This window comes from Mustelus asterias, chromosome 7 (assembly GCF_964213995.1).
Source record: "Mustelus asterias chromosome 7, sMusAst1.hap1.1, whole genome shotgun sequence".
Lineage (NCBI taxonomy): Eukaryota > Metazoa > Chordata > Chondrichthyes > Carcharhiniformes > Triakidae > Mustelus > Mustelus asterias.
The window spans coordinates 132,004,371-132,030,906 of record NC_135807.1 but is presented as its reverse complement, the minus strand read 5'-3'; the positions used below and the strand labels follow the sequence as shown (position 1 = coordinate 132,030,906).

Sequence of the window (26,536 nt, the reverse complement as noted above, 5' to 3'; positions counted from 1 at the left end):
AAGGTGGCTCTTAAAAGGCAAGGAGGTTTAAAATGATAATTCCAAGTAATCGTACCCAAGAAGACTTCCTCAGGACTTTACTCAGCTTTCAACCTATCTAAGCCTCTGTGCACTTTTGCAATTGTCAGAATTTTAAAGCTAGCCTTTATATCGTGTAAGTTTGATTCACTCATCATTTTTTTCAACCTTGGTGTTGACCAATATTTTGAGCCAGCATAATCCCCACAGATTAAGAAGAAAAATTATAGGGGTGAGGTGATTCCGTCCAATTCTCAACATCTGTTGCTCTAGTTTGAACTGACAGATAGCACTGATACAGATAGCATTCATTAACTACTAATTGAGTTCACAAATAATGAATGCCAGATATTTTCCGTAGCTGAATTGTAAATGGGAGTTTGAGAATAAGCAAATTATTTTTCAAGAAGTCAGTGCTTTTAACTGTTTACCAGTTTAATCTACAGAGTATTCGCTAATGCTTCGTAAAAAATAGAATGTATAAATATTGCATTCACATATTTGGAAACAGGTAATGAATGATCTTTTTCCATAGCAGAAGCCTCCTCTGTAGCTGGTATTCTATCTTCTGTCTTCTGGCAGCACAGACGCATGGTTTTTACTCAGGTTTCTTCCACTTGTTGATGATGTTCCATTGCAAGTTTGTTCGCATGATACCAGTAACCTGAGAACTGCTTGTTGGACCGTTGCCAACCTAGTAGGAGGCAATGTATGATCCTGTTTGAGTGGAATGAATTGTATGGGACAGATGATCAGTTTCAAAGGGAAATAGCCTAGATACTTCTAATAGCTGGAAGTGTGTAGGATGGATTGGACGTAGTCCGGTGAAAACCTGTCCTGCATTCTAGTATAATCTGAGGTCCAATGTAATATTATTGCTTTTTTACACACTTGTGCATGTCGACCAAATGTTAAAGATGAATATGAATGGCGTAACTTTATTTTTTTGATTTCCTCTAAATGTTTGAGTTTCATTTTCCTTTGACAGTGATTTTGTCACTGAATGTTTGCACATTCTCCCCGAGGTTTGAGTGGGTTTCCTCCAGGTGCTCCGCTTTCCTCCCACAGTCCAAAAATGGGCAAGTTAGGTGGATTTCATGTCTCAAGATGTGTAGGTTAGGGGGATTAGTGAGGTAAGTGCTCTGTTGGAGAGCATGTGCAAACTCGATGAACCGAATGGCCTCCTGCACTGGAGGGATTCTATGAAAGTAATCCTCCAAATATTTTGGAAGTGCTTCCAAAGGCAAAAAAGCTGAAAGTGAAAATCTCTGTTTTAATTTCACCAGTTTGAAACCTCTAGGTACCAAGTCTTTTTTGGAAGTTGTTATCTTATGATTATTAAAGTGAATGATGTAATTGCCAGGAAGTGAGATCATTTTTTTCATACTTCTATCACTAGCAGCATGATCTAGCAAACCAACTGGGAAGTAAATCTCGTTTTGCTGGATATTAAACAAAACATTTAGTAAATGTCCAGTCCTCCCCCTATAAGTAACCCAATTTAAAGTCATTGAGCATGAAGAAACTAATTAACCATGTGCTTGTTTCATTGGTGTGCTCCAGTCAGTTTCATAGTGAATTATGGCTTGGGTCTCCGTCTGTGTGGAGTCTGCATGTTCTCCCTGTGTCTGCGTGGGTTTCCTCCGGGTGCTCCTGTTTCCTCCCACAGTCCGAAAGACGTGCTGGTTAGATGCATTGACCATGCTAGATTCTCCCTCAGTGTACCCGAACAGACGCCAGAGTGTGGCGACTCGGGGATTTTCACAGTAACTTCATTGCAGTGTTAATGTAAGCCTACTTGTGATACTTGTAAATAAAAATGTTTAAAATTGTTGCATCTTTGGTGCTGGTTCCACCGACTTCAGCCGGAATTGCATTGTTATCACAGGTGTAAACAATGCCAACCTCAGTCCCCTGATCTCTTTCACATTGCTGCCAATCAGACCTTGCTGTGCAACACTTGATTGTCATATTTCCCTGTATTACAAAGCAACTGTACTTTTAAAGTATTTAATTGACTGAAACATTTTGGGATGTCCTGTGAACAGGCAAATTCACATTACTTTATTTCCTTCTCTTTTTTCTTTTAATTTTCAGTAATAGAGAAATCACTGGAATTTCCTATAATAGGAGTACCAGGTGTTTCATTTTATAATACTTAATATAGAACACAGAACAGTACAGCACAGGAACAGGCCCTTTGGCCTGCCAAGCCTGCGCCGATCACGTTTACCTATCTGGGCCAATCGCTTATATTCCTCTGTTGCCTGTTTGTTCATACGTCTATCAAGATAAGTCTTGAATGTGGCTAACGTAACTGCCTCAACCACCTCACTTGGCAGTGCATTCCAGGCCCCCACCTCTGTGTAAGAAAAAAAAAACCTTCCCCCGCACATCTCCACTGAACCTTTCCCCCCTTATCTTGAACTTGTGCCCCCTTGTAATTGTCATTTCTGCCTTGGGAAAAAGCTTCCAACTATTCACCCTATCTATACCTCTCATAACTTTATAATTTTATAAACTTCTATCAGGAAGTTGGTATACATGGTATTCATAAATGGTATATACTGTATATAGTCCTTTAAATTTAAGCAAAGTACTTTCTAATGGTATCGCTATTTATAGCAGTTGCTTCAATTCTAACGATCTCCTTTAATCTACAGCTAAGTTAGCCAGCTTGCAATCTACGAATCTCATTATCCCCGAAACTCGGTGATTCTTTCGCCGACCAAAAAGCAAGAATTTCTGGAGCATCAATATGACACTCCAAGTATCATTGAGTGGCTGGCAGAGCTGATGACCCGAGTGAATAACTGTTTGTGACAGGGATGTTTGCAGCGATTTATATGTTCTCTGGTCCCACCGCTGTGAGGAATTGCGTTGCTCAGACCTTTTTTCACAAAGATCCCAGCAAAGAACAGAGGCAAAGCTGTCCTTCATTCAGTCGGCTTGAACTGGATTGAAGCCCAGTCCTGGAAGAGAAACAATCGGTTGATCCCATTGTATTATCCCAACTTTTTGATGTTGAGGAACTCGGGTGCAAAATCAAGGCAGCCGTCCGTGGGCAGAACCAATGGCAATAATTAGATAAACTAGGGTTACTGACCAGGTGATGATGCCAAACTGGGTTATAATTTTTATTCTCTAATAATTGACAGCTTGAAGCAATACTAAATCACTGAATTGGCTTTCAAACACTAGTGCAAAATAGCATTGACACAATTAGAAGCCATGCAGCCTTGTTCTGTGCTGTTCAGTATGCACAGTTGGTTCACAGTGTGAACCAAAAGGGGCTTGCAGTCCCTTCCATTTGGGTAAAGTTGAAGCCCAAGAAACCTTTTTGTAAAACTTCAGATTTAGGAATATAACTTTCTTGTTTAGTTTGTAATGTCACTGATTCATGAGCATAACATTTCTGTTCTTCATACTGGGTAATGTGGTTGGAGGAATGAGGAGGTTAGCTTGAATGATGAGAGTTCAAATGTGGTAGAGACGCAAAAGGGTCCAAGGATGCCAATTCAGGGGCGGCACGGTGGCACAATGGTTAGCATTTCTGCCTCGCGGCACCAGGGACCCGAGTTTGATTCCCGGCTTGGGTCACTGTCTGTGTGCAGTTTGCACGTTCTCCTCGTGTCTGTGTGGATTTCCTCCGGGTGCTCCGGCTTCCTCCCACAGTCTGAAAGATGTGCTGGTTAGGGTGCATTGGCCATGCTAAATTCTCCCTCAGTGTACCCGAACAGGTGCCGGAGTGTGGCGACTAGGGGACTTTCAGTAACTTCATTGCAGTGCTATGTGTTTTGTGACACTAATAAATACACTTAAAAAAACTCATCACTAAAAGTAGCAGCGCAAAAGAACAAAGCCATACAAAATGGAAACAAGTCATCGGTTCATTTCTCTAATAAAATTTGAAAGCAAAGGAAATGTTAGACCTGCAGAAAACTTTGGTTACAAAACACTTAGAATATTGTATATAGTTCTGAACCTACAAAAAAGGTATAGATTATAGAAGCACTGATGGTTTTAGGTCATCCTTGTAATTCTTTTTGCACTAAGAAGTTGGTTATTAAAAAAGCTAGGGCTCTTTTCTCCGGATAAGAGAGGACGGATAGAGATCTTTACAATTATGAAAGAGTTCAGCAGGATAGATGTGGAGAAAATAATTCCACCCTGGGGAGTCCAAAACTAGGGACCATATGTATAGGATCGCCAGTAATAAATCCAATAAATAATTCAAAAGAAACTGCTTTACCCAGAGAGTGGTGAGAATGTGGAATTTGCTGCGGCATAGAACAGTTAGGAGAATAGCATTGATGTACATATGGAGAGGCAAGCTATGTAGGGAAGAAGTGAATAGAAGATGAAATGAGGATTCAGGGAGGCTCATGTGCGCCTGATGGGCCACACTGTTGTAAATTCTATATCTTAGAGTGTACAGTAACTCCATCTTCAGTGGATGTGTTTTGAGTTGGCAGGCAAGTTGGAACCTCAACTATTTACTCATATTACTGTTTAATCTTGTGTTTCAGAACCAGCGCATTCCTGCTGACATGATCTTTTTGAGAACATCAGAAAAGAGTGGTAAGCAATCTTACTTTACTGCTTTCCAGTGCCTATTAGTAAAACAAGAAGTGTGAGGAATGCTTTATACCTTGACTAAACAGATCATTATGTCTGTTTTAGATCTGCAAATAGACAGTCAAATCAGTGAAACTTAATGTTAATATGGAATCTCACCATCATACACTGAATATTATCTGTAAAAATGTTTTTGCTAATATTTTGCAGTAATTTCTGAATAAATATTTGGATTGGATTTGAGTCTTTTGTTTGTTGAAGTATATTGTGTTGCTGTCACCAGTGCAGAATCATTTTCTGCAAGTAGTGTAACCAAAATTTATTTAAGATTTCTCGAATGAGCTGGAAAACAATAATTTATAAGTAATAATAGTGGGTAATTGATCAAAATGTAAAATAAAGTAAGTAAAAAAAGCTTTAATCTCAATTATTGTAATTGTATTCTAGTAAAGTACAGGTAGTCTTTGACTTTACGACACTCGAGTTACAACATTTACAAATTGGCTACCGGTTTTGGCTTTACAATGCCAGTTTTGACTTCAGGATGCCATGCCAGTGAACAGTTGGTCTTTACCAAACATCATGTTCCGTTATGTTCTGTCTTTCACAATCTCAGAAAGGGCATATTGCTTCTAAGATACACAGTAAGAAGTCTCACAACACCAGATTAAAGTCCAACGGGTTTATTTGGTAGCAAAAGCCACTAGCTTTCGGAGCACTGCTCCTTCGTCAGGTAAGTGGGAGTTCTGTTCACAAACAGGGAATATAAAGACACAAACTCAATTTACAAAATAATTGTTGGAATGCGAATCTTTACAGGTAATCAAGTCTTAAAGGTACAGACAATTTGAGTGGAGAGAGCGTTAAGCACAAGTTAAAGAGATGTGTATTGTCTCCAGCCGGGACAGTTAGTGAGATTTTGCAAGCCCAGGCAAGTCGTCGGGGTTACAGATAGTGTGACATGAACCCAAGATCCTGGTTGAGGGCGTCCTCGTGTGTGCGGAACTTGGGTATCAGTCTCTGCTCAGTGACTCTGCGTTGTCATGTGTCGTGAAGGCCGCCTTGGAGAACGCTTACGCGAAGATCAGAGGCCGAATGCCCATCACTGCTGAGGTGTTCCCCAATAGGAAGAGAACACTCTTGTCTGGTGATTGCCGAGCGGTGTTCATTCATCCGTTGTCGTAGCGTCTGCATGGTCTCCCCAATGTACCATGCCCCGGGACATCCTTTCCTGCAGCGTATCAGGTAGACAACGTTGGCCGAGTTGCAAGAGTATGTACCGTGTACCTGGTGGATGGTGTTCTCACGTGAGATGATGGTATCCATGTAGATGATCCGGCATGTCTTGCAGAGGTTGCTGTGGCAGGGTTGTGTGGTGTCGAGGTCACTGTACTCCTGAAAGCTGGGTAGTTTGCTGCGGACAATGGTCTGTTTGAGGTTGTGCGGCTGTTTGAAGGCAAGAAGTGGGGGTGTGGGGATGGCCTTGGCGAGATGTTCGTCTTCATCAATGACATGTTGAAGGCTCCGGAGAAGATGTCGTAGCTTCTCCGCTCCAGGAAGTACTGGACAACGGAAGGTACCCTGTCCGCTGTGTCCCGTGTTTGTCTTCTGAGGAGGCTGGTGCAGTTTTTCGCTGTGGCGCGTCGGAACTGTCGATCGATGAGTCGAGCACCATATCCTGTTCTCATGAGGGCATCTTTCAGCGTCTGGAGGTGTCTGTTGCAATCCTCCTCATCTGAGCAGATCCTGTGTATACGGAGGGCTTGTCTGTCGGGGATGGCTTCTTTAATGTGTTTAGGGTGGAAGCTGGAGAAGTGGAGGTTATCTGTGGGCTTGTGGTACAGTGAAGTGCTGATGTGACTGTTCTTGATGGAGATGCGTGTGTCCAAGAATGCAACCGATTCCGGAGAGTAGTCCATGGTGAGTCTGATGGTGGGATGGAACTTGTTGATGTCACCATATAGTTGTTTCAGTGATTGTTCACCATGAGTCCAAAGGAAGAAAATGTCATCGATGTATCTAGTGTATAGCATCGGTTGAAGGTCCTGTGCGGTGAAGAAGTCTTGTTCGAACCTGTGCATGAAGATGTTGGCATATTGAGGTGTGAATTTGGTCACCATGACTGTTCCATGTGTCTGGATGAAGAACTGGTTGTTGAAGGTGAAGACGTTGTGGTCCAGGATGAAGCGGATGAGTTGTAAAATTGCATCTGGAGACTGGCAGTTGTCGGCATTGAGTACTGAGGCAGTTGCAGCAATGCCATCATCGTGGGGGATGCTGGTATAGAGTGCCGAGACATCTCTTGTGACGAGGAGTGCCCCTGGTTCAACTGCTCCATGTGTGCTGAGTTTTTGTAGGAAGTCCGTGGTGTTGTTACAAAAGCTGGGGGTTCTTTCGTACAATGGGTTTCAGGATGCCCTCGACGAGGCTGGAGATGTTCTCGCACAGGGTCCCATTGCCTGATACGATGGAACGGCCAGGTGTGTTTGCCTTGTGTATCTTCGGGAGACAGTAGCGATCTCCAACGCGGGGAGTACGTGGGATGATACTGTATCTCAGATACAGTACAGAGGGTCTCTTTTGAAAGTGTAGGTACTGTTATATCATGGGAAGTACATTACTGTAAGGCAAATTATATTTACACGATCTGTCAAACGTTTTCCTATTCAGTGAAAATAGGGTATTGTGCCTTGGTTCAGGAACCCCCCCATTTATAACATTGTCCCTATTGGAAAACCGGTTCTGACTTGAGGCACCAATTATGTCGTAAATCGCAAGACTGCCTGTAAATAACTTTTGTGAATGAGTTAGCAACGTTTTGTGCTATGGCTCAGTCATAACCATGGAAGTAGTTACGGTGTAAGTCAGTTTTTTAATAGAATATGGCATACTAGCACAGTTGGCCGAAATGTAATATTCTGAATGCATAACTGAGTTTATAACTTAGCTGTTTGCCACTATTGTGTTCACTTTGTTTGAACTTTGCCATGGTTAGTTGTGGCCTCTGTTTACGACTACTTCTGGATTTTGTTTTTGCCATGTATTTAACAGCAGCACGAAAGATGAATTGAACTGCAGTGCTAACATAAATTTATTTGAAATATGTTTTGTAAGTTGTCACTTGTGGGGAGGTGATAGTCTAGCGATAATACTACCAGGCCATCAATCCAGAAACTCAGCTAATGTACAGGGGACCTGGGTTTGAATCTCGCCACGGCAGGTGGTGGAATTTGAATTCAAATTAAAAATGTCTGGAATTAAGAATCTACTGATGACCATGAAACCATTGTCGATTGTCGGAAAAACCCATCTGGTTCACTAATGTCCTTTAGGAAAGGAAATCTGCCATTCTTACCCGATCTGGCCTACATATGACTCCAGAGCCACAGCAATGTGCTTGACACTCAACTGCCCTCAGTGGGCAATAAATGCTGGCCAGCCAGCGATGCCCACGTCCCACAAATGAATAAAAAAAAGATCCTATTCACACACAACTACTAAAAATTGTTATTGGTGACCCATCCTCACCCCATTCTCAACTTCCCACTGTTCTGCAGCACCATGTTCTTTTGGTGTCATTCACTAGATTCACGCTGGCGCACCTCTCACGAGACCTCAACACCAATATCATTGTCAGTTGACCCAGTAGTTTTCTGATTGGTTAAAAATATGGAACTCTTAAGTAATTGGCATTTTTGATTAACTTGTGCCACCCATTCCTCATGCATGCCAGATCATAGCAATATTATTGAATATTATTCTTGTGTTAGCGCTTTTGGAGTTCCAGGCTATTGTTGGTCATTCGGTGATTAGGAAATTTGGTGTCACTTCAAAAGCTAACGTAAACTACCTTTTTCTGAGGTACCTGAAGCGTTTAAAGTCTCTTTTTAAAAAAAACTTCATAGCAAATGCTAATTAGCACAACTGAGTGTATAATTGATTTGTGCTTGGCTTTTTTTTTGTGGAAAAGTTAAACAAGTTTATTTCTTGGTTCCGGCATTGGAATTTTGACTGCATTAGAAATGACTTAGAATTCTCCTTGGAAAATGTCATACTCCAGGGCTTACTGAAGGAAAAGATGCGTGAGAAAATAAACCTTGGAGCACCAAGACTCCTCCCAAAGTGTTGACAGGGGTAGCAAATCTAATTTAGCTTTTTTGGTTGTTCAGTGGAAAGGTTTGAGGACCACAACAGCATTTCAATTAATTGGTCAAATATTTTTACCCTTTTTATTTTGCATGGTTACATGATCACCATTCATGGACTGAATTTAACTCCAGATTTGCTATTGTAGACCACTCTGTTGATACCAACATTGCAGGAATCTAATCATGTTTGACAGCATCTGGAGAAATTGACACCTTGTTTACATTGGCTGCCGTTGGACAAACCTGCTCTTGAATTTGTGTTGTGGACTCGGATTTCAATGTAGTTGCCCTTTTAAATTACATGATCACAGGGCCACTCTTACTACTGGTCTGGACTTTGTAAACCTTGGTGCATACACAGTGTACATGTAGCAAGATTCAAGGAAAGAAATATGCGTTCCATTTACATGGAACTACCGTTTGTTAATATGAATCACACGCCTGGCGGAGGTTTGTTAAGAGTTAAGACTTGCATTTCTGTAGTACCTTTCACAATCTCAATGTCCCAGAGTTCTTACAAACTTGATCTAGGAAATGTGGCAGTCTATTTGTGCATAGCAGAGTCCCACGAACAAACACAATGGTTTAATGGCCAGAATCATCTGTTTTAGTGATGCTGCTCGATTGATAAATATTGATCAAACGGATTGACCATTCAAGGTGCAAACGTCAGCTAGTAGACACACATTCAGCTAGTTTATGCTGTTGACTTGTGCATTTTAAACAGGTGAGGTGCATTGAGGCATCCAACAAATGATGTAAATCCAACAGAGGGAGTGACATCACATTTTTACAGATAACTTGAATACAAGCTCGATCTGACATTTAGAAGCTCTTCCAACAATTTCCTAGATACTGCTCCAATCACCGTCAGTAATGTACAGGTGCCCTTCATATATGCCTCACTTAAATTTGTACATAACTTGGCATTCTGCTTCTAGTAGCCTTGATCTCTTAATTTACCATAAAAATCTTGATGCTTGTAATAAGATATGCCAGATCATTTAACTTTGACTGCAGTTTTTGAGATGTGCCAATTTCTTGACACCTGTTACTGGGTTACCTGGTAACCGAGCACATCCTTTGAAGGTTTTGTTCTCTCATAGCAATCTTAAGATGATTGTTGTTCCTGTCTTGGTCCAATCAGTTTTAATTACAGATTATCATTCTATTAGTTTAATTTTTTTTACGAGAAGCTGCTCTGGGCTGCCTACTAGATTCTTGAATAGACCCTCTGTACATGATTCTAAAAAGATGTTCACATTTTATTCAGCCTCAATCAGATGATGCAGTGAAACACAAGCAAACCAGTCATCGTAAACACGCAAAGAGACGCTTGTTAAAGGGAAAATTGGCTTTTGAAACTGGGTTGAAATAAATGGCCATCTACTTTTCACCACAAAGCTTTTATTTTCAACTTTCTCTCAATTTTTACAGTCTGGACCTATACTCTGGAGTTTAGAAGAATGAGAGGAGACCTAATTGAGATGTACAATATGATCAGGGGGATTGACAGGGTAGATGTGGAGAGGATGTTTCTTCTTGAAGGGCAATCTAGAACCAGGAGTCATTGTTTTAGGATAAGGGGTGACAGATTTAAAGCAGAGATGAGGGGAAAATACTTCTCTCAAAGGGTCGTGAATCTTCAGAAATCATTTATCCCAGAGCATGGTAGATGCTGGGATCTTGATAGATTTTTAATTAGTAAGAGTTTGAAGAGCTATGGTGATGGGCAGGAAAGTGAAGTTGTGACTGAAATGAGATCAACCATGATCGTATTAAATGGTAGAACAGGCTCGGGGGGCTAATTTGCCTACTCCTACTCTTAGTTCTTATGTTCTTGCGCTATGTCCTTGCGTTTTACACAGTTAAAAGCGCATTACAAATATTTCCTAAAAGATATTGGATTAAATAAATTCAGAGCTAAACCACCTTTTGATGGCAACAGTCCTCATAGATTTTTAGTCTAAGGAAAATTCCGAAATTATTACCACATGTTCTCTTGCTGCTTGAGGGGAAATTTTACACAGGCCTCACCTCTCTGCGGATGGCAGCAACATTGGTGTTCACAGGTCTGACTTCAACACACACCGTCTTGTTCAAGATCTCACAGCCATATCCAATAGCCTTCAGTCTCTCTTTTTTTTATACTTTTCCAATTCAATCAAATCAAATCCAATTCAGAGTCTCAACAAGTTGAGACATTTCAGATCCAGGCTGACAAGACAGGACAGGAGACCAAAACCACCCTGTCCTGGGCCTGATCTACATGAGTCAAGCTGATTGGAGAAGGGGGAGGATCCTCCTCCAAGACTTGAGCTCATTTGCATCTTAGCCAAAAGGCCGAGATGCCGCTTTAAAAAATTGCTTCATATGAAACATATGAAGCCTCAGCGTAACCTAATGACCTCAACCAAGTGCAGGCGATCCACACCACACCCGATCCTAGCCAAAAGGCCGAGAAGCTAAATATGTCCCCCCCTTTGACCTTCACTCTATTGTTTCCACAGCCTTTTAGAAGTTCCTCTCCTCAGAATTGATCAACCTTCTTTTACAACATGGCCACTATATTTATAAAGTAAACTTACTATTTTGCCCCTCACATTTGCAATCTCTCAATTGTATATGTTTCCTTTGAAATTCAATAGTCAACTTTAAAATCACTTCTCTCATCCCCCTAATGTAAATTCGTGGTCAAGTTGCTTCCCTGGCCCCCTGTTCATTATATGGAGATGCTGGTGTTGGACTGGGGTAAGCACAGTAAGAAGTCTCACAACACCAGGTTAAAATCCAACAGGTTTATTTGGCAGCACAAACTTTTGGAGTCTTGGGCTCCTTCAGGTGAGTGAGGAGTTGTGTTCACAAACAGGGCATATACAGACACAAACTCAATTTACAAGATAATAGTTGGAATGCAAGTCTTTATAGGTAATCAAGTCTTAAAGGTACAGACAGTGTGAGTGGAGAGGGGGCTAAGCACAGGTTAAAGAGATGTGTATTGTCTCCAGCCTGGACAGTTAATGAGATTTTGCAAGCACAAGCAAGTCGTGGGGGTTACAGATAGTGTGACATGAACCCAAGATCCCGGTTGAGGCCGTCCTCGTGTGCGGAACTTGGCTATCAGTTTCTGCTCAGCCTGTTCATTACCATTTCAGCCACTTATCTTCACACCTTCTATATGAATGTTTTGACCTTTGCAGTCTGTCTCCAGTTTAATTAACCCAGTCACCATACTCTCACAAGCTTGTTTCCTAGTATATGACAATGATATTACACAAATATTAAGAGCTCTGTTTTCCCTCGCGTGAATCATAGGTGTGAAGTATTTTCACCCTTTAGTTTAAAGCAAAATGCATTATACATTCAATGTATAAACCACCACTCATTTTCATTGCGTATTTTAATGTCATTGTGACTGATTTAATGAATTACAATATTTAATCTAAAAGAAGTCTCTGGCCACATCACAGCTGCTGGTGGACCATCACTTGAGTATGGTTCATAGAGAAGGTGGCAGGACAAGGTAGTGGAGGTTAATTTGGGAGAACTTCAATGTATACAACCTTACTGATTTGATGACAGAAGATTGGATATAGAGGAATAATTCATATTGATAGTAACTAAATTCAACTTGGCAGTGTATGATGGGAATATGTTCTGTGCAGTGTTCTGTTTGTAACAACATTTGGATTCCATTAATCATAGCCGTAGAAGTTTAGACTGCAAATACAAAATAAGCTCACACAAAAAAAATGAATAATACAGTTGTGAGCTGTTTTCTAAGTTTGGTTTTTTGTAAGTTGTCTTGTATTTTGTTTATTCAGCTAATGGGAATATTTTTAGCTTCCGCTTTATGGTGCTCTGTTTGTGGGTAGAGCTCATAGAAAAGGCAATGTTTTTCTAAATGCGATCGCCATTTGTTCTCCCTACTTTTAAGTATTAATCAAATGTATGAAGGCAAAATAATTAGCCCCCACAGTGTAAAAATTGCCTTTCAGAGAAAGAATTGCGTTTTGAATCATAGAATCATACAGTGCAGAAGGAGGCCATTCAGCCCATTGAGTCTGCACTGAGCACAATCCCACCCCATAATCCCATACATTTACCCTAGCTAACCCCCCTGTCACTAAGGGGCAATTTAGCATAGCTAATCCACCTAACCTGCACATCTTTGGACTGCGGGAGGAAATCGGAGCAGCCGGAGGAAGCCCACGCTGACATGGGGAGAATGTGAAAACGCCATACAGACAGTGACGCAAGCTGGGAATTGAACCCGGGTCCCTGGTGCTGAGGCAGCAGTGCTTGCCACTGTGCTGCCCCGGTTACAGTTTTAATCATTGTTCAAGCTTGGGTGACCATCAAAAGATGGACAGACATGAATAAAGCCCCTTTCAGACCTGAGAAACAAATCCGTGCCATTAACTGAGGAGAGTTTAAAAACAGTTTTGTCTGGATAGTCAGAAAATTGGAATTGATGTAGAGTGCTTTTTGCTCTCTCAATGTTATGTAAAACATGGACGTTATATTTCTCAATTTAAAAATGTAGCCATCCTGCACTCAAACACAGGAAATAAATGTTTTGTTGTGGGGAAGAGTACTGTCCATGTTTCTGTTTTTTATGATGGTTTAAAAAAGAGACCAGGTGACGACCTCAATACAGTGAAATCAGCCTCAAAAATTCATTTATGTTTCAGGTGCTGAGAGTTATGAGGGGAAAAATATTTCTGCATTCCTGTAAAACTAAGCAGAAAGGGAATCAAGAAATATGGAAATAGTGTGGAAAGTGATTTTTGATTTGATTTATTATTGTCATGTATCGGTATGCAGTGAAAAGTATTGTTTCTTGTGCGCTATTCAGACAAAGCATATCGTTCATAAAGTACGTAGGGGAGAAGGAAAGGAGAGGGTGCAGAATATAGTGTTACAGTCTTAGAACAACTTAATTTAAGATGGGTCAATTCAAAAGTCTGATGGCAGCAGGGAAGAAGTTGTTCTTAGAATCCCTACAGTACAGAAAGTGGCCATCTGGCCCATCGAGTCTGCACCGATAACAATCCCACCCAGGCCTCTCCTCGTCACCCCACGTATTTATCCTCCTAATCCCAATTTAGCACGGCCAATCAACCTAACCCGCACATCTTTGGACTGTGGGAGGAAGCCGGAGCAGCCACGCAGACACAGGGCGAATGTGCAAACTCCACGCACACTGGCCTGAGACTGGAATTGAACCTGGGTCCCTGGTGCTGGTGCTGTGAAACAGCAGCGCTAACCCTTGTGCCACCATGCCCCCCCAATTTGAGTCAATTGGTATGTGATCTCAGACTTTTGTATCTTGGTATCTTTTTCCCGAGGGAAGAAGTTGAGGTGGGAGAGCAGTCATGATCTGTTTTGATGACAAAGCTGACTTGAGAAAGTATTTGGTCCACTCCTATTTCTAAAGTTCACACTTTCTGTTATGTTTAGACAGCAGTTCTGGTGCAAAGTGAATGACTTGACAATTTGATCATTTTGCTAGTTTGCAATAAAACATTATTCTAGTTACATGGTTCAAATTTAATCACAGTTGGTATACCTAATCATGAAACGAAGTGTAGTGAAATACATTTTGCTTAATTGCCAATCGACTGTTTTGATGCTATTGTATCTCCAGGTTGCAAAAAATTCTGTTCAATTGTCAGTGATGCAGAATGGCTTTGGAAGAGTTTGATTGAGCTGCAAATTTGAGTTGGAATAGTTTGCCTGCTTTTGCTTCCTGAATAGTCTAGCAGCTAAGGTTGCCCTAATGAGAATTTAATGTAGTGAGAGTTGGTGTGATTTGGCAACCATTTCACTGACAGAGTAAAAACTGCCTTTGTCCTCCTGCCTCCACTGGACTGAGGACGCACAGCATTAAAGTTAAAAGTAAGTCACATTTTTAAGTGTAATTACATAAAATGAAGGCGCAGACGCAGGTCATTCTGACTAACCGGGCCATACCACTGTTTAGTCCCCGTAAACCACCATATAAGTCTCTTCATCTAAATGTGATACGTTTCTCTGAGATTGAGGAAGATGTGATTTAAGCAACCTAGCCTAGATATAGCTGCACTACGCAAAATGAGTTTACCCAGGAGTCAAAGATCTAGGAGGAGTGAATAGCAAGGGGAACAGCAGCTTCCTATTCACCCTGTCCACACCACTCATAATCTTATACATGTCAATCATGTCCCCCTCAGCCTTCTCTGCTCTGAAGTAATCAATCCAAGCCTATCCAGTCCCTCCTAATAGCTCAAATGCTCCATTCCAGGCAACATCCTGGTGAACCTCCTCTGTACTCCTCTAATGCCACCATACCCTTTCTATAGTGAGGGTGACCATAACTGCACATGGTACTCCAGTTGTGGCCTAACCAATGTTCCATACAGCACTAACATTACCTCCTTGCTCTTATACTCTTATCTCATGACTGATGAAAGCAAATGTCCCATATACCTCCTTAACTATCCTATTCACCATGATGTCTCAATAGGCTAACTTCTCAGTGGAGTTTCGGTAATCAGCCTGTCACTCCAGCATACAAGGACAAGGTCATTTAAGCTTTGTAAGCATTGCTAACTGCGAGCATTATATTTTCTCCTATTCAATAGACAGCTGTCTAATGCTAGTAACTTTTTAGTCAGCTGTCTAAGGAATCTAGTACTAAAATAATTCAACCAATTTATAATTGGCTAACAGCTATCCCTCAATTACTGATATAAACCAAACTTGCAGAAGTAATTATTTTGTAAATTGACCATGTTTAAGTGCTGCCAGTTACTATGGTCCGTCTTTGCAGTTGGCCACTTGAGATACTAGAAACCAGCCACCAACCATACAACAGTAGTTGAGCACAAGTTATGCTTAAAAGATCAGTAGTAAGAGGAAGGGAATTGCTGGAAGGGAAGAGGAAACACTCTATCCTCACTGTACAGTAAGAAGTCTCACAACACCAGGTTGCATGCTGATAATTAGGACCAATATATTTTTTTCGCAGACAATTTGTATTTGACTTTATTGTTCATGGACCCTTAGCTTGTTTCTTACTGGATTCCTTTTGCACTCGGTTCAAAAAGTGTGGGATATCATGGAAAATATCAGTATTTTTGTCTGTATTTTACAGTTAATTCAAACATGGAAAAAATGTATTAGAGGTGGCATTTAAATCAAATAAAACATAAAAGTCCACAGTTTTTCAAACTTTCTGCCTTATATCACAGCAGGTGGAGAGTTTGCACATTTAGCACAGTTGGGTAGTTTTAATCTCTGGGACACGTGCAGCTGCAAACACTTTGTCTGAACTACTTAGTCCAGATCCACATTCTAGTTTCAGTATTTAATTTTATTCCAACTCCTATTTCTCACCAGCGTTTGTTAGCTTAATGGCCTTTTGGAACAACCAGTGAAACTTTAAACTAAAATAAATATCTCTGGTTACCCAAAAAATAACCTTTAATAATGGAACTGAGTTGTGGCTGCATTATGTGCACCATTTGGTGAAACATGAATTATTTCATGTACCTTTGATTTATTCCAAAGGTACAAAATAAGTACCTTATTAAAAATCTAGGCCCTGTGATCCATTCAGGCAAATAGAATGTTTATGCAAAATGTTGCCCATCACTTAAGCCTGCAGTTCTTATGAAAGCTCATTTTTCAAAAACGTTCACCGTTTCTGAATATAAACAGAGCCAGGAACAGTTCGCAGTGGCACAATTTGCAGCTGCATAATTCCTGAAACACACTTTTCTCTCCAACCATGCCTCTGTCAAAAACGGCTTCACAGGTAAATTCACAAGAGTGATTAGGTCAACAAGCCATAGTGCAAACATTTTAGTGATTAAACAATTGTATTTATGTGATACTTGTATGTTTTAATTTTTAAAAAAACATTTAGATTTCACAGTTCAGAAAGCACATTTATTGAATTACCTGATGCATTAATGTATTGAAATTTTGATTTTTGCAAATGCTGTGGGATCTTTATGCAGTAGAATTAAATGCTTGCAATTACGGAAAGCTTTTGATTTGTGCAACAGTTTTGTTTGCAAGGTCTAATTTTGGCCAAACTTGCTTTTGCTGAGCTTCCCTGTGACCCTGTATACCATTTTGTGTGCTGTGCATCACAGACGGCAGCATTTCTATAATATATGCTGTCAGAATATTAAAAATGTCTACAGTCAATATAAGACTGCTTAAACATATGCAGTCTGATCAAGCTTGGATTTAAAGCATTTCTGCAGCTGTCAATAAGGAATTCTGATGAGTTCAGTGGCATCATATTGACTGCGTATTAATACACGGTATCCTATTGAGCCATCAGCTGATTGTTTAGAATGTAAATGAATCTGGTGAAAGAAACTGATGGATCCAGTGACTGATGGCTTAAATTCCAATTAATCAATTGCATCATCAGTTTCTTAATTCAGATCAAATATCTCTTGAGTGCACAAATTTATTTCAGTGGTATTTAGAGAGAGAATTGCTTTAGAACAAAGCTTCATCAATCACATATAAATGCCAATATATTAGCTAGTTTTAGATGTTGACATTATCGTTTGCGTGTTTGGTAATATTTATATGCAGTAGTAACATACTGTACATGATTTCTTTTGTAGCCATGTCACCTCATGCGGGGCTTGCATCTTATTTTCCATTTTAAAAGTTTCATACATTTTGAAGTGTATAAATCATTCAGAAAAAAATTAGGTTGATGGTAAAGGAGCTGGTGTTATATTTACAAGAGATCTACGGTCAATGTTCTGTCTCTTTTGTTGGGATGCAATCTTGTATCCTAACATTTAATGCCTTTTTCATTGTGAGTAGCAGCAGGCAGGCTGCTAATATTACAAGCCACTTTATTAACTGTTTATGACAGGTTCACGTGGACCTTTTTACATAACCTGTCAGTGCCTTCTCCAACACTTGACACACTTTGTCCTATGTGACAGCTATATCAGTTGATCTTAACGTGATTGCCATCAAACCCATCCTTACCTGACAGCCCTTGTCAATTATACAAAATAAAATCAAGTATTCATAAGTAGGCTGTAATTGGATATTGACAGACAGATTTAATAATTCAGTTTTGCTAAGACTAAACTGGTATTAGTTGTAGCTAATGTTCGCCTTAGTAAAAAATTAATTGGAAACATTGCTTGAGTGAGAAGATGGACATCATTATTTTTGCCTGTTGAGATAGGGTACAGTTGTATTAACAGGTCCATTTTTTTCAGTACATTTTAGTTTTAAGCAAATGTTTTAATTTTCTAACACAGTAGTAATTTGAATCTTGTCAAACTTCCGACATGTAAATTCTTCCATACTATATCGACAAATCCAATATAGACTTTGTACATTAAAATTATAATTATGGGACGTTTCTGAATTTGGGAAAGGAAGATAAATTCTCATTTAGTTCCTGCATGTTGCATAACCAATTTGCTCGTACTTGTGAACCAGATAGTTGATGGAGACATTTTAAGCTATTGTTTAATTGCTATAGACTGCGGGCGAGCCAAATCTGAACTTTCCATTACCCACCTCTCTAGATAATGTACTTTTCAGCAGGAGTCATTAGATAGCAATCAAGATTGGGAAATCTGTTGATTTTTACCCTCCACTCCAAGGATACAAAAGCCAATTGTAGCGCTGTTCTTGCTGTCTCAGCCAGAATAATCTGTCCACAGAGCAAGAATCAAACATTTAAGCTTCGAGCACCCACTTCTGCCATTAATGAAACCACTGAAATATAATGAATTGGATTTTTATTGCAAAAGTGTGGAAATTTCACCTTGGAATCAATGTTCTGTAGCATCAGCACTGTGGACTGTGATAGTTTTATTGAGCTTGAGGAAACTTTAGCACAAGTCTTGCACATTTTGATTTAAAAAGTTTTGCCTACGTGTTCTTAAAAAATAGGATATGATTTCCTTGGGCGTTCTGCTGATTGTCCGCAGTAGTTTTGGCAGAGGATCCACAAGCTATTTCTGCCAAAATTAGATAGACAATTTGAAACACGCTTGTAGAAATTAATGGTGAAAGAGTTGTGTTCTTTTATTTTGTATCACATGTTCAGTTTCTTATCTTGGTCTGCAGTCAGTTCTACATTCCTGTAATTATAAGTGGCAGTGATTTAAAATGGTAGTTACACCAGGGCTGTACAATTGGGTATCTTTTTAAAATGTAGCCTTCTATTATAAATGCTTATGTTGGTGCCAGTGCAAAAATATGGAATAAAAGAACAGCTTTTGAGCCATTAATAACCCAGTACAATTGTCTCGTCTTAGACCCTACTGTACTATTTAATCTCCTGAGGAAGAATTTCCCTGCATGCCTCAAACAAGTTAATTGAGCAGAAGCTCCGAATGTGTCTAAATTTCACACTTCTGCAGTCCCACCATTCTGAAGGGCCAATTATAAATATATAATCACATGGGAGGTAAAACTTGTAGCTCAGTGCTGCAGCAATCTTTTAGAAGACCTATATATGGGAAGTGCGTGGTGTTCAGTACCAACACTCCTGTCATTTTTATATCTGCTAACTGTCTTGTTAACAGATGAAAGGCTCACATGTCACAAAGATTGATCGAAAGCAACCCCAAATCAAGGTAGCTTGCATCGAACTGTTGTCTGGACCTTCCATTCTCTTAAGGTTGTTTCAGGGGAGAAATGTTTTATTATTTTTTGTTGTAGGTGGGGAAAAAAACTCCATATCAAGAGCTATAGCTGTGTAACAGGATTTGGAGTTTGTTTTGCAGCTGAGAAGCTCATGTATGCTCTCTTGATGCAGTCCAAAATTGTTACGGAAAACAGCTTTCCTTGTGATTTTATGTTAGCAATGGGAATTCATGATCTTCAGGCACCAGTGATTGTTACAACTCATGCAGATTTTCAGGAACAAAGCGATCCTTTTGCTTAATTTAAAATTGCTCTCTAAACGGTAGCCATCAAGCCTTCCCCAGGACAACAATGCTATATACTAATATAGTCAGACTGTCCTGTGGGCTGGTGTTTCCAGCAAAAGCTCTTCACTGGCATCTAATGCGTTTTGAGGTGCACACCAGATGTGCAATGTTGAACAATACACCACAAACTCCTATGCTTGGATTAATTATCAGTTTGTTTAACTGCAGTGTTTTAATTGAGGGCTTATTTGAGGGGGGGAGGTTTCAGTTCTGATGCACACATGGTAGCAACCTATAAAGATTTGTTTTAAATGTTCTTTGCAGCGAAACATATATACATTTGTTTTATGGTATAAAAAGCCAGCTGGTAAAGCAGTTTCCGGCCAATCATGATTATAACTGTTGCATTCAAGGGATAGATTCAAAGAAATTCATTGAACAGAGAGGCTTCTAGACATCAGTGGTTTGCTTGCAAACATCGAAGGTTATTTCGGCAATATAGTGATGGTGGTATTTTTATAAATAGCTTGGAGAGTACTTTGATTATCTTACTGTCCAGTGCCTGCCGCAGTATTGTCTGTTAAGAGCTGACATAGCACCAACTGGAATTTTTCCCCCTCTCTGTTTCCAAAAAAAAAACTGCAAGATGAGTTATTGATGGAATTAACTGCTGAAGTGGGGAGGAAATGCATCTGACCGATACGTGTCATAGCCTGAGCTCTGTATTAAATGAATATCTGTGCAGTCTCCCATTCACAAGGGCCACACAAATGCTTAGTGGTCTTGAACTGCATTGATCTGTGGTATAATTCTGTATGAAATTGATGGATGAGGGCAGCAATTGACAGAAAGGGTAAAGATCACTTTGAAATGCCCCTTGTGAAATAGTATGATGGAAAATAAATTGTTAAAGAGAATTTATGTTTGTAGTGGTACAGAGGGGATAAAGTGCAGAAATATGTTAGCTTACAGAGTCTCCAACATGTGAATGGAAGGCCACGCTGATAGTCATTTTATTATTCAGAATACAGAAATTAAAAAGGGTAGGGAAATTTACTAAGAACTGGAAATGAGCATTTTACACTGTTGTAACCAGATGACCAGAATTTATGACAACTCACCTGAAACAAGTGCAACAGATGTATGGGCTATGAGAACGATTAAACTAGTTCTATAAAGAAGTGCAGAAAAATTACTAATGTAGAGAACAACAATGAAAATTGTCAATATTCTCGCATCTCTTTTTTTAAAAAATACATTTGATTTGGTAATGTTCTTTCATTCTGGCTCTACCACCACTATCCTTACCCAACTGCCCTTGCTCTTTCCCCCTCTCTTTTTCTCTCTCTCTCTTCTCTCTTTCTTTCTCTCTCTCTCTCTCTTTTTCTCTCTTCCCCCCCCCCCCCCCCCCCCCCAAAAAAAACCACCACCGCTCTTTCCTTGTTTTGGAGGGGGGGGGTCCTCCTGTCCTCTGTACCTCCCCACTCCTTTCCTCCTGCCCCATCCCTCCTCTGTGCATTTTATTTCTAATTGATCTATAATCTCATTTATTATGGTAATTAATAGGATATTAGTAGATAGAATTTTTTTTCCAGTTTTGCTCCTCCTATCTTTTCCAATGGTTGCCTTAATTATGCAAATAGAAATTTTATTTTTTCTTTCACCGCATCAGAAATGATATTGTTCAAAGGTTTTTCTCTGTTCGCCTTCAGTTTTGCTGTACAAACAGCCATAGCTGGCTGCTTCTCCCATGACCTTATAAAAACCAAGAACTCAACTAGTAAATTGTGGCTTCACAAAACCATAAGCTATTGGTATTCCATTGCCACGTGTCCCCATGATGCTTGGCATCATTCACTTTTTTAATTCATCCTTATTTCTCCAACCACAATCCCTTGCTTAGCGCTTACCTGCCTGAGAGTGTCGGCAGGTGACCTTCTCCTTGCTTTTTGTTAATGCTGTTCTGTAACCAGTTATATAAACGCATATTGTTGCCAGAAATGTAGTGAGGATGGCCTGTGTGATAAACTTCCAGTTTTCTGTCCCTGCATTTGGAAAAGTACTTAACATTTATTTTGGAGCCTCTTCCCAGGGGAATTATAACTGAGAATAGGAATGTGTTATGTAATTATTCTTGGAACTTTGGGGAAGATTATAATAGAAGGCAACATTTTAAAAAGATACCCAATTGTATAACCACTCCATCTAGTTCTTAAAAACAGTTGCAAGTGGGCACAAAGATTTAAACATCTTGTCATGTCGTCAGTTTTCTCCATTATCTCCCTGACCTTGTACTTCAAATTTCTGTGCTTTCAGGCTTTGGGTACAAGGTTTTGGAGAAGTTCAACACACCTCCTCCACCTCCTTTGGGATTCCAGTCCCATTGTTTTACATCTAGCATGACCCAAATGAAAACAAAAATTCCACTACATCAGCCCAACCTGGAGAAACATAGAAATTAGAAGAAGGAGTAGGCCATTCGGCCCTTCGAGCCTGCTCTGCCATTCATTTTGATCATGGCTGATCATTAAATTCAAGATCCCACGGCAAGACGGCGGCACGGTGGCGCAGTGGTTATCACTGCTGCCTCACAGCGCCAGGGACCAGGGTTCGATTCCCGGTTTGGGTGACTATCTGTGTGGAGTCTGCACGTTCTCCTCGTGTCTATGTGGGTTTCCTCCGGGTGCTTCAGTTTCATCCCACAGCCCAAAAGACGTGCTGGTTAGATGCATTGGCCGTGCTAAATTCTCCCTCGGTGTACCTGAACAGACACCGGAGAGTGGTGACTGGGGGATTTTCACAGTAACTTGATTGCAGTGTTAATATAAGCCTACTTGTGACACTAATAAATAAACTTTAAAAAAAAGATCCTGATTGCGCCTTCGCCCAATATCTTTGATCCCTTCATCCCCAAGAGCTAATTTCTTCTTGAAATCACACGATGCTTTGACCTCAGCTACTTAAGTGGTAGTGAATTTCACAAATTCACCGCTCTCTTCGTGAAGAAATTTCTCCTTGCCTTAGTCCTAAAATGTTTACCCCTTATCCTCAAACCATGACCCCTACTTCTGGGCTCCCCCACCATCATGAACATTCTTTCTGAATCTATCCTGTCTAATCCTATTAGAATTTTATAAGTTTCTATGAGATTCCCTTTCACTCTTTGAATATAATCCTAATCGATTTATAATCTGCCCTCACATGATAGACCTGCCATCCCAGGAAAGAGCAGCTTCTTTACAATGGGTACTCATGATTAACCAGTTACTCAGTCCTTGACCTTTATTGGGTCATTGGGGGAAGCAACGGGACCTGGTTCAGTGTACAGCAAAATTGGCAGAAGACCAGAAAATAAGTTGCTTTGTCACTCATTTGGAAAATGGTGGGGTGAAAGAAAAAATAACATTTTCACATATGCACAATTAAAGGTCAGATATTAGTAGCAAAGTAGAGAAAATTGATTTACTAATTTCCCATTCACTTCAAAAATAAATGAGATTGCAGATCAATTGTACGTTTTCACATTATTTCTCTGTTCCCTTGCCAGTCATCCTTGAGTGATCGCATGAAGAAGGCACATTGTTGAAAATGTGCATGTGCCTAAAAAGGTGCAGAGTTTGAAAATGATAATCCTTTGCAATTGTCCTCTTGGAGATCTCCTAAATTGGGGTTCATACTTTCTTGCCAAAATTTCAGCATTGTTTCTGAACAATCAGATTGCTGATTTAATTTATCTGGATTAGCTATGCTTAATCAGATGGCATTTTCTTTGTGTTTGTCAATTTTTGGACAATGTTCATATTATGTAGTGAAGGATCTGACGATTCTTCTTAGATGTAGAGTGCATGTGTTGACTATTTGGGAAGAACTTGCTTAGGCTTTGGCCAATGTGGTCTTTGGCTCATATTCCAAATCCGAAGTATGTACAGGTTGCTCCCAGTCTGTACTCTTGAAAAGTATGATGTGGAGATGCCGGCGTTGGACTGGGGTAAACACAGTAAGGAGTTGAAAACTCTTGAAAAGTAGGCATTTATGGTGCTGTATTGTATGCTATCTGAAGCCAAGTCCAGGTTGTCCATCCTGTTGCTGGTGTGATTAAATGATTATTGTTGCTTCTAACAACTGGTACAATTTTGCTTTAGGCTAAAACAAAACTACATCAAACGTAGTATTTCCTTTAATGCAGATAAAATATTAAAAGTAAGCTGGGGAGAGGGGTGATGAAATTCTTCAGAAAAATGCTTAACTGTATACCTTCCTGATTTCCCTAATTTTTTTTGTTAAAATTGTTATCGCTAGAATAAAATTGTAATTTTACACTTTTTTGCAGCAATAGAGGAGATATTCAATATGCTGCCTGTGAAATAAGATTTCTTTACTAGTCCTTTGATATCCTTCATTTTTCAAATAAAAGCAAGATCCAAGTAAAACTGATGTAAAGCAAAACATGGGACAGGAGTGTTTAATCGGTCAGATAATCTTATTTCACAGGCAGCATATTGAATATCTCCTCTGTATTGCTGCAAAAATGGACAAATTATAATATCTGACCTTGAGCTGCGCCTCTGCTCGCATATTCCAGTGCAATTGGAAAAAAATATAATTAGAAGCAGATGTTCCGAAAGGAAGATCGTGCTTCACAAACCTGATCAAATTCTTTGAGAAATTGACAAATGGTATTTGGAAGAAAATATAATGAATATGATGTATAAGGACTCTCTCAAAGTCTTGCACAAAGCACCACATACAAGTCTTTTGGGTAAACACCCGAGGGGAAAAGAAATTGCAAGGGCTACAAGGAGAGATCAGGAACGTGCTACTAGCTAAACTGACCAAAATAGAAATCGCATGGGATCAACAGGAAAGATGGGCCGCCCCCTCTGCTGTAACCATTCTGTGATTCACGAGTTTGGTGGGAAGAGCAGCATGTTTCCATGTTGTAGTTTCAATGTGTTAAGACTGCTGAAGCCATTTTCTTTCGTCCCCACCACCGACTATGTTCCCTAGTCACCAGCTCTATCCCTTCTGTTGACCACTGTCTGATGATGAACTGTACTCTCACAACCTTGCTTCTAATATCTGACCTTGAGCTGCGCCTCTGCTCCCATATCATCTCCAACAACAAGACAGCCTGTGTCCACATAGCCCATCACCGCTCCTTCCAGAGCTCATCTGCTGCAGCCCTCATCCATGCATTTATTTATCTAAACTCTGCTATCCCAGTGCTTTCTTGGTAGGCCTCCCACCTTGTGCCCTATGTACATTTGAACCCGAGCTATATCCTGGTCTGTATCTTAACTTTCAGCCATCATTTCTGCAAGAGACAGGCAGGAAGAAAACTAAGGAAGAAGTGGACATAAACTGGAGCTGGTCAGTGCATTTTTAGACATTTTGTAGAGCGAAGAGAGCTGATTTAATATTGGAGAAGATAGTGTTTTTCAAAAAACTTACCTGTGACCTATCTTCTCCAATATTAATATGAATCTTGCACAGTTTGGATATGCTGCTCACTCATTCTTGACCTATGTTGATGTCAATGAGTTTCTTTCCAACAAGATAATATGATTATAACTTGTGTTTTTCAAAAACCTTAGATAATAAAATAATCATTGATTATAGGTAAGTGTTATGATTTTTTTTATCTTGTAGGAAAGAATATCATTGACATCAACTAGGTCAGGAATGATTGAACAGCATATCCAAATTGTGCAAGATTCATAGATGAAGAAGATGGGATGAAAGTGTAAAAAGCGAAGGGTTCAAGATCAGAATGTGAAGGAAAATTGGGAGACTTGAGGGTGATAGGGAAATGAAGCAGCTACTTGATACTTGTGCATATTTACCTGCTGATATCCAAAGCTTCAGTTTATGGTATTGTTTAGTGGATTTATTGATTTGAGTGATTGAGACTGTCTCCCCCCCCCCCCCCTCGCCTTCGGAATGGGTCATGCTTTGAGGGCAAACACATGACCAGCAGTAACAATGCAAATATAACTTTTTAACTTCACTCTGTTATTGTCATTACGTATCCCAACTTTCTGTGCCTTTCATGGAAGATGCAAACTAATTTTGGTGTGCTGCCCATTCTAACCACCCTTTGGTAAAAATTCTCCTGAATTTCTCATTGGATTAACTAGTGCCCGTCTTGTCTTCATGGTCACTTGGTCTGGTCTCACCTGGTCTGGTCTCACCTGCAAGTGGAAACAACTGAGCAAACCCCTTCATAATCTTTAATACCTCCAAGGAGGTCATTCTCAGTCTTGCTAGAGAAACAAGACCCAACTTGTTCAATTTTCCCTGATGTGTATAACCTCTCGGTTCTCATAGTCTTTTGGTAAATCAGTTCTCCAGTGCCTTTATATCATTCTTATAGGAGACCAGAAATGTTAGGAGCACTCCTCGCCTGTAATCCAGCCAAGGTTTTGGATATGTTTAACATGACTTGGCGTTTCAATTTTACCCCTCTAGAAATGAAACCGAGTGCTTTGTTTGCTTTTTTAATTACCTTATTAACCCGCTTAACTAAGTGATTGTTTCTGGTCTGTGTAATATTTGAAGTCCAGGAACTTAAATTGTAATGAAAACAAGAATATTTAAGTTGTAATGGTATCTGCCAATTTAAAGTAGTTCCTGTAGATAACAAGACAAACGTTGTTGCTTGTTATATCTCAAGAGAATGGAGTTCCACTTAAAGATTTTGCATAATGGATGTTTAATAAATTGCCGTTCCGCTAATTCCTACATGTTTTTAGGTTAATTTTTGCATCTTGAGGCACCTTTTGTTTGCATCAGCAATTAAGTGGTTATTGTTATTGCTCACATGCTTCCTAATTACATTTACAACATTTAAAAGCCATTTGGATAGATAAA

General features: G+C 39.9%; 1 protein-coding gene across 1 annotated transcript in view; it reads left to right on the top strand.

Annotated features, from left to right (window-relative positions):
• atp9b (ATPase phospholipid transporting 9B) overlaps positions 1-26,536 on the top strand; it is a 286,554-nt gene that overhangs the window by 74,741 nt on the left and 185,277 nt on the right. Inside the window, exon 7 of the mRNA XM_078216847.1 lies at positions 4,548-4,599. Within this exon, the coding sequence (XP_078072973.1) occupies positions 4,548-4,599 (52 nt within the window). The remainder of the gene's footprint in view (positions 1-4,547; positions 4,600-26,536) is intronic.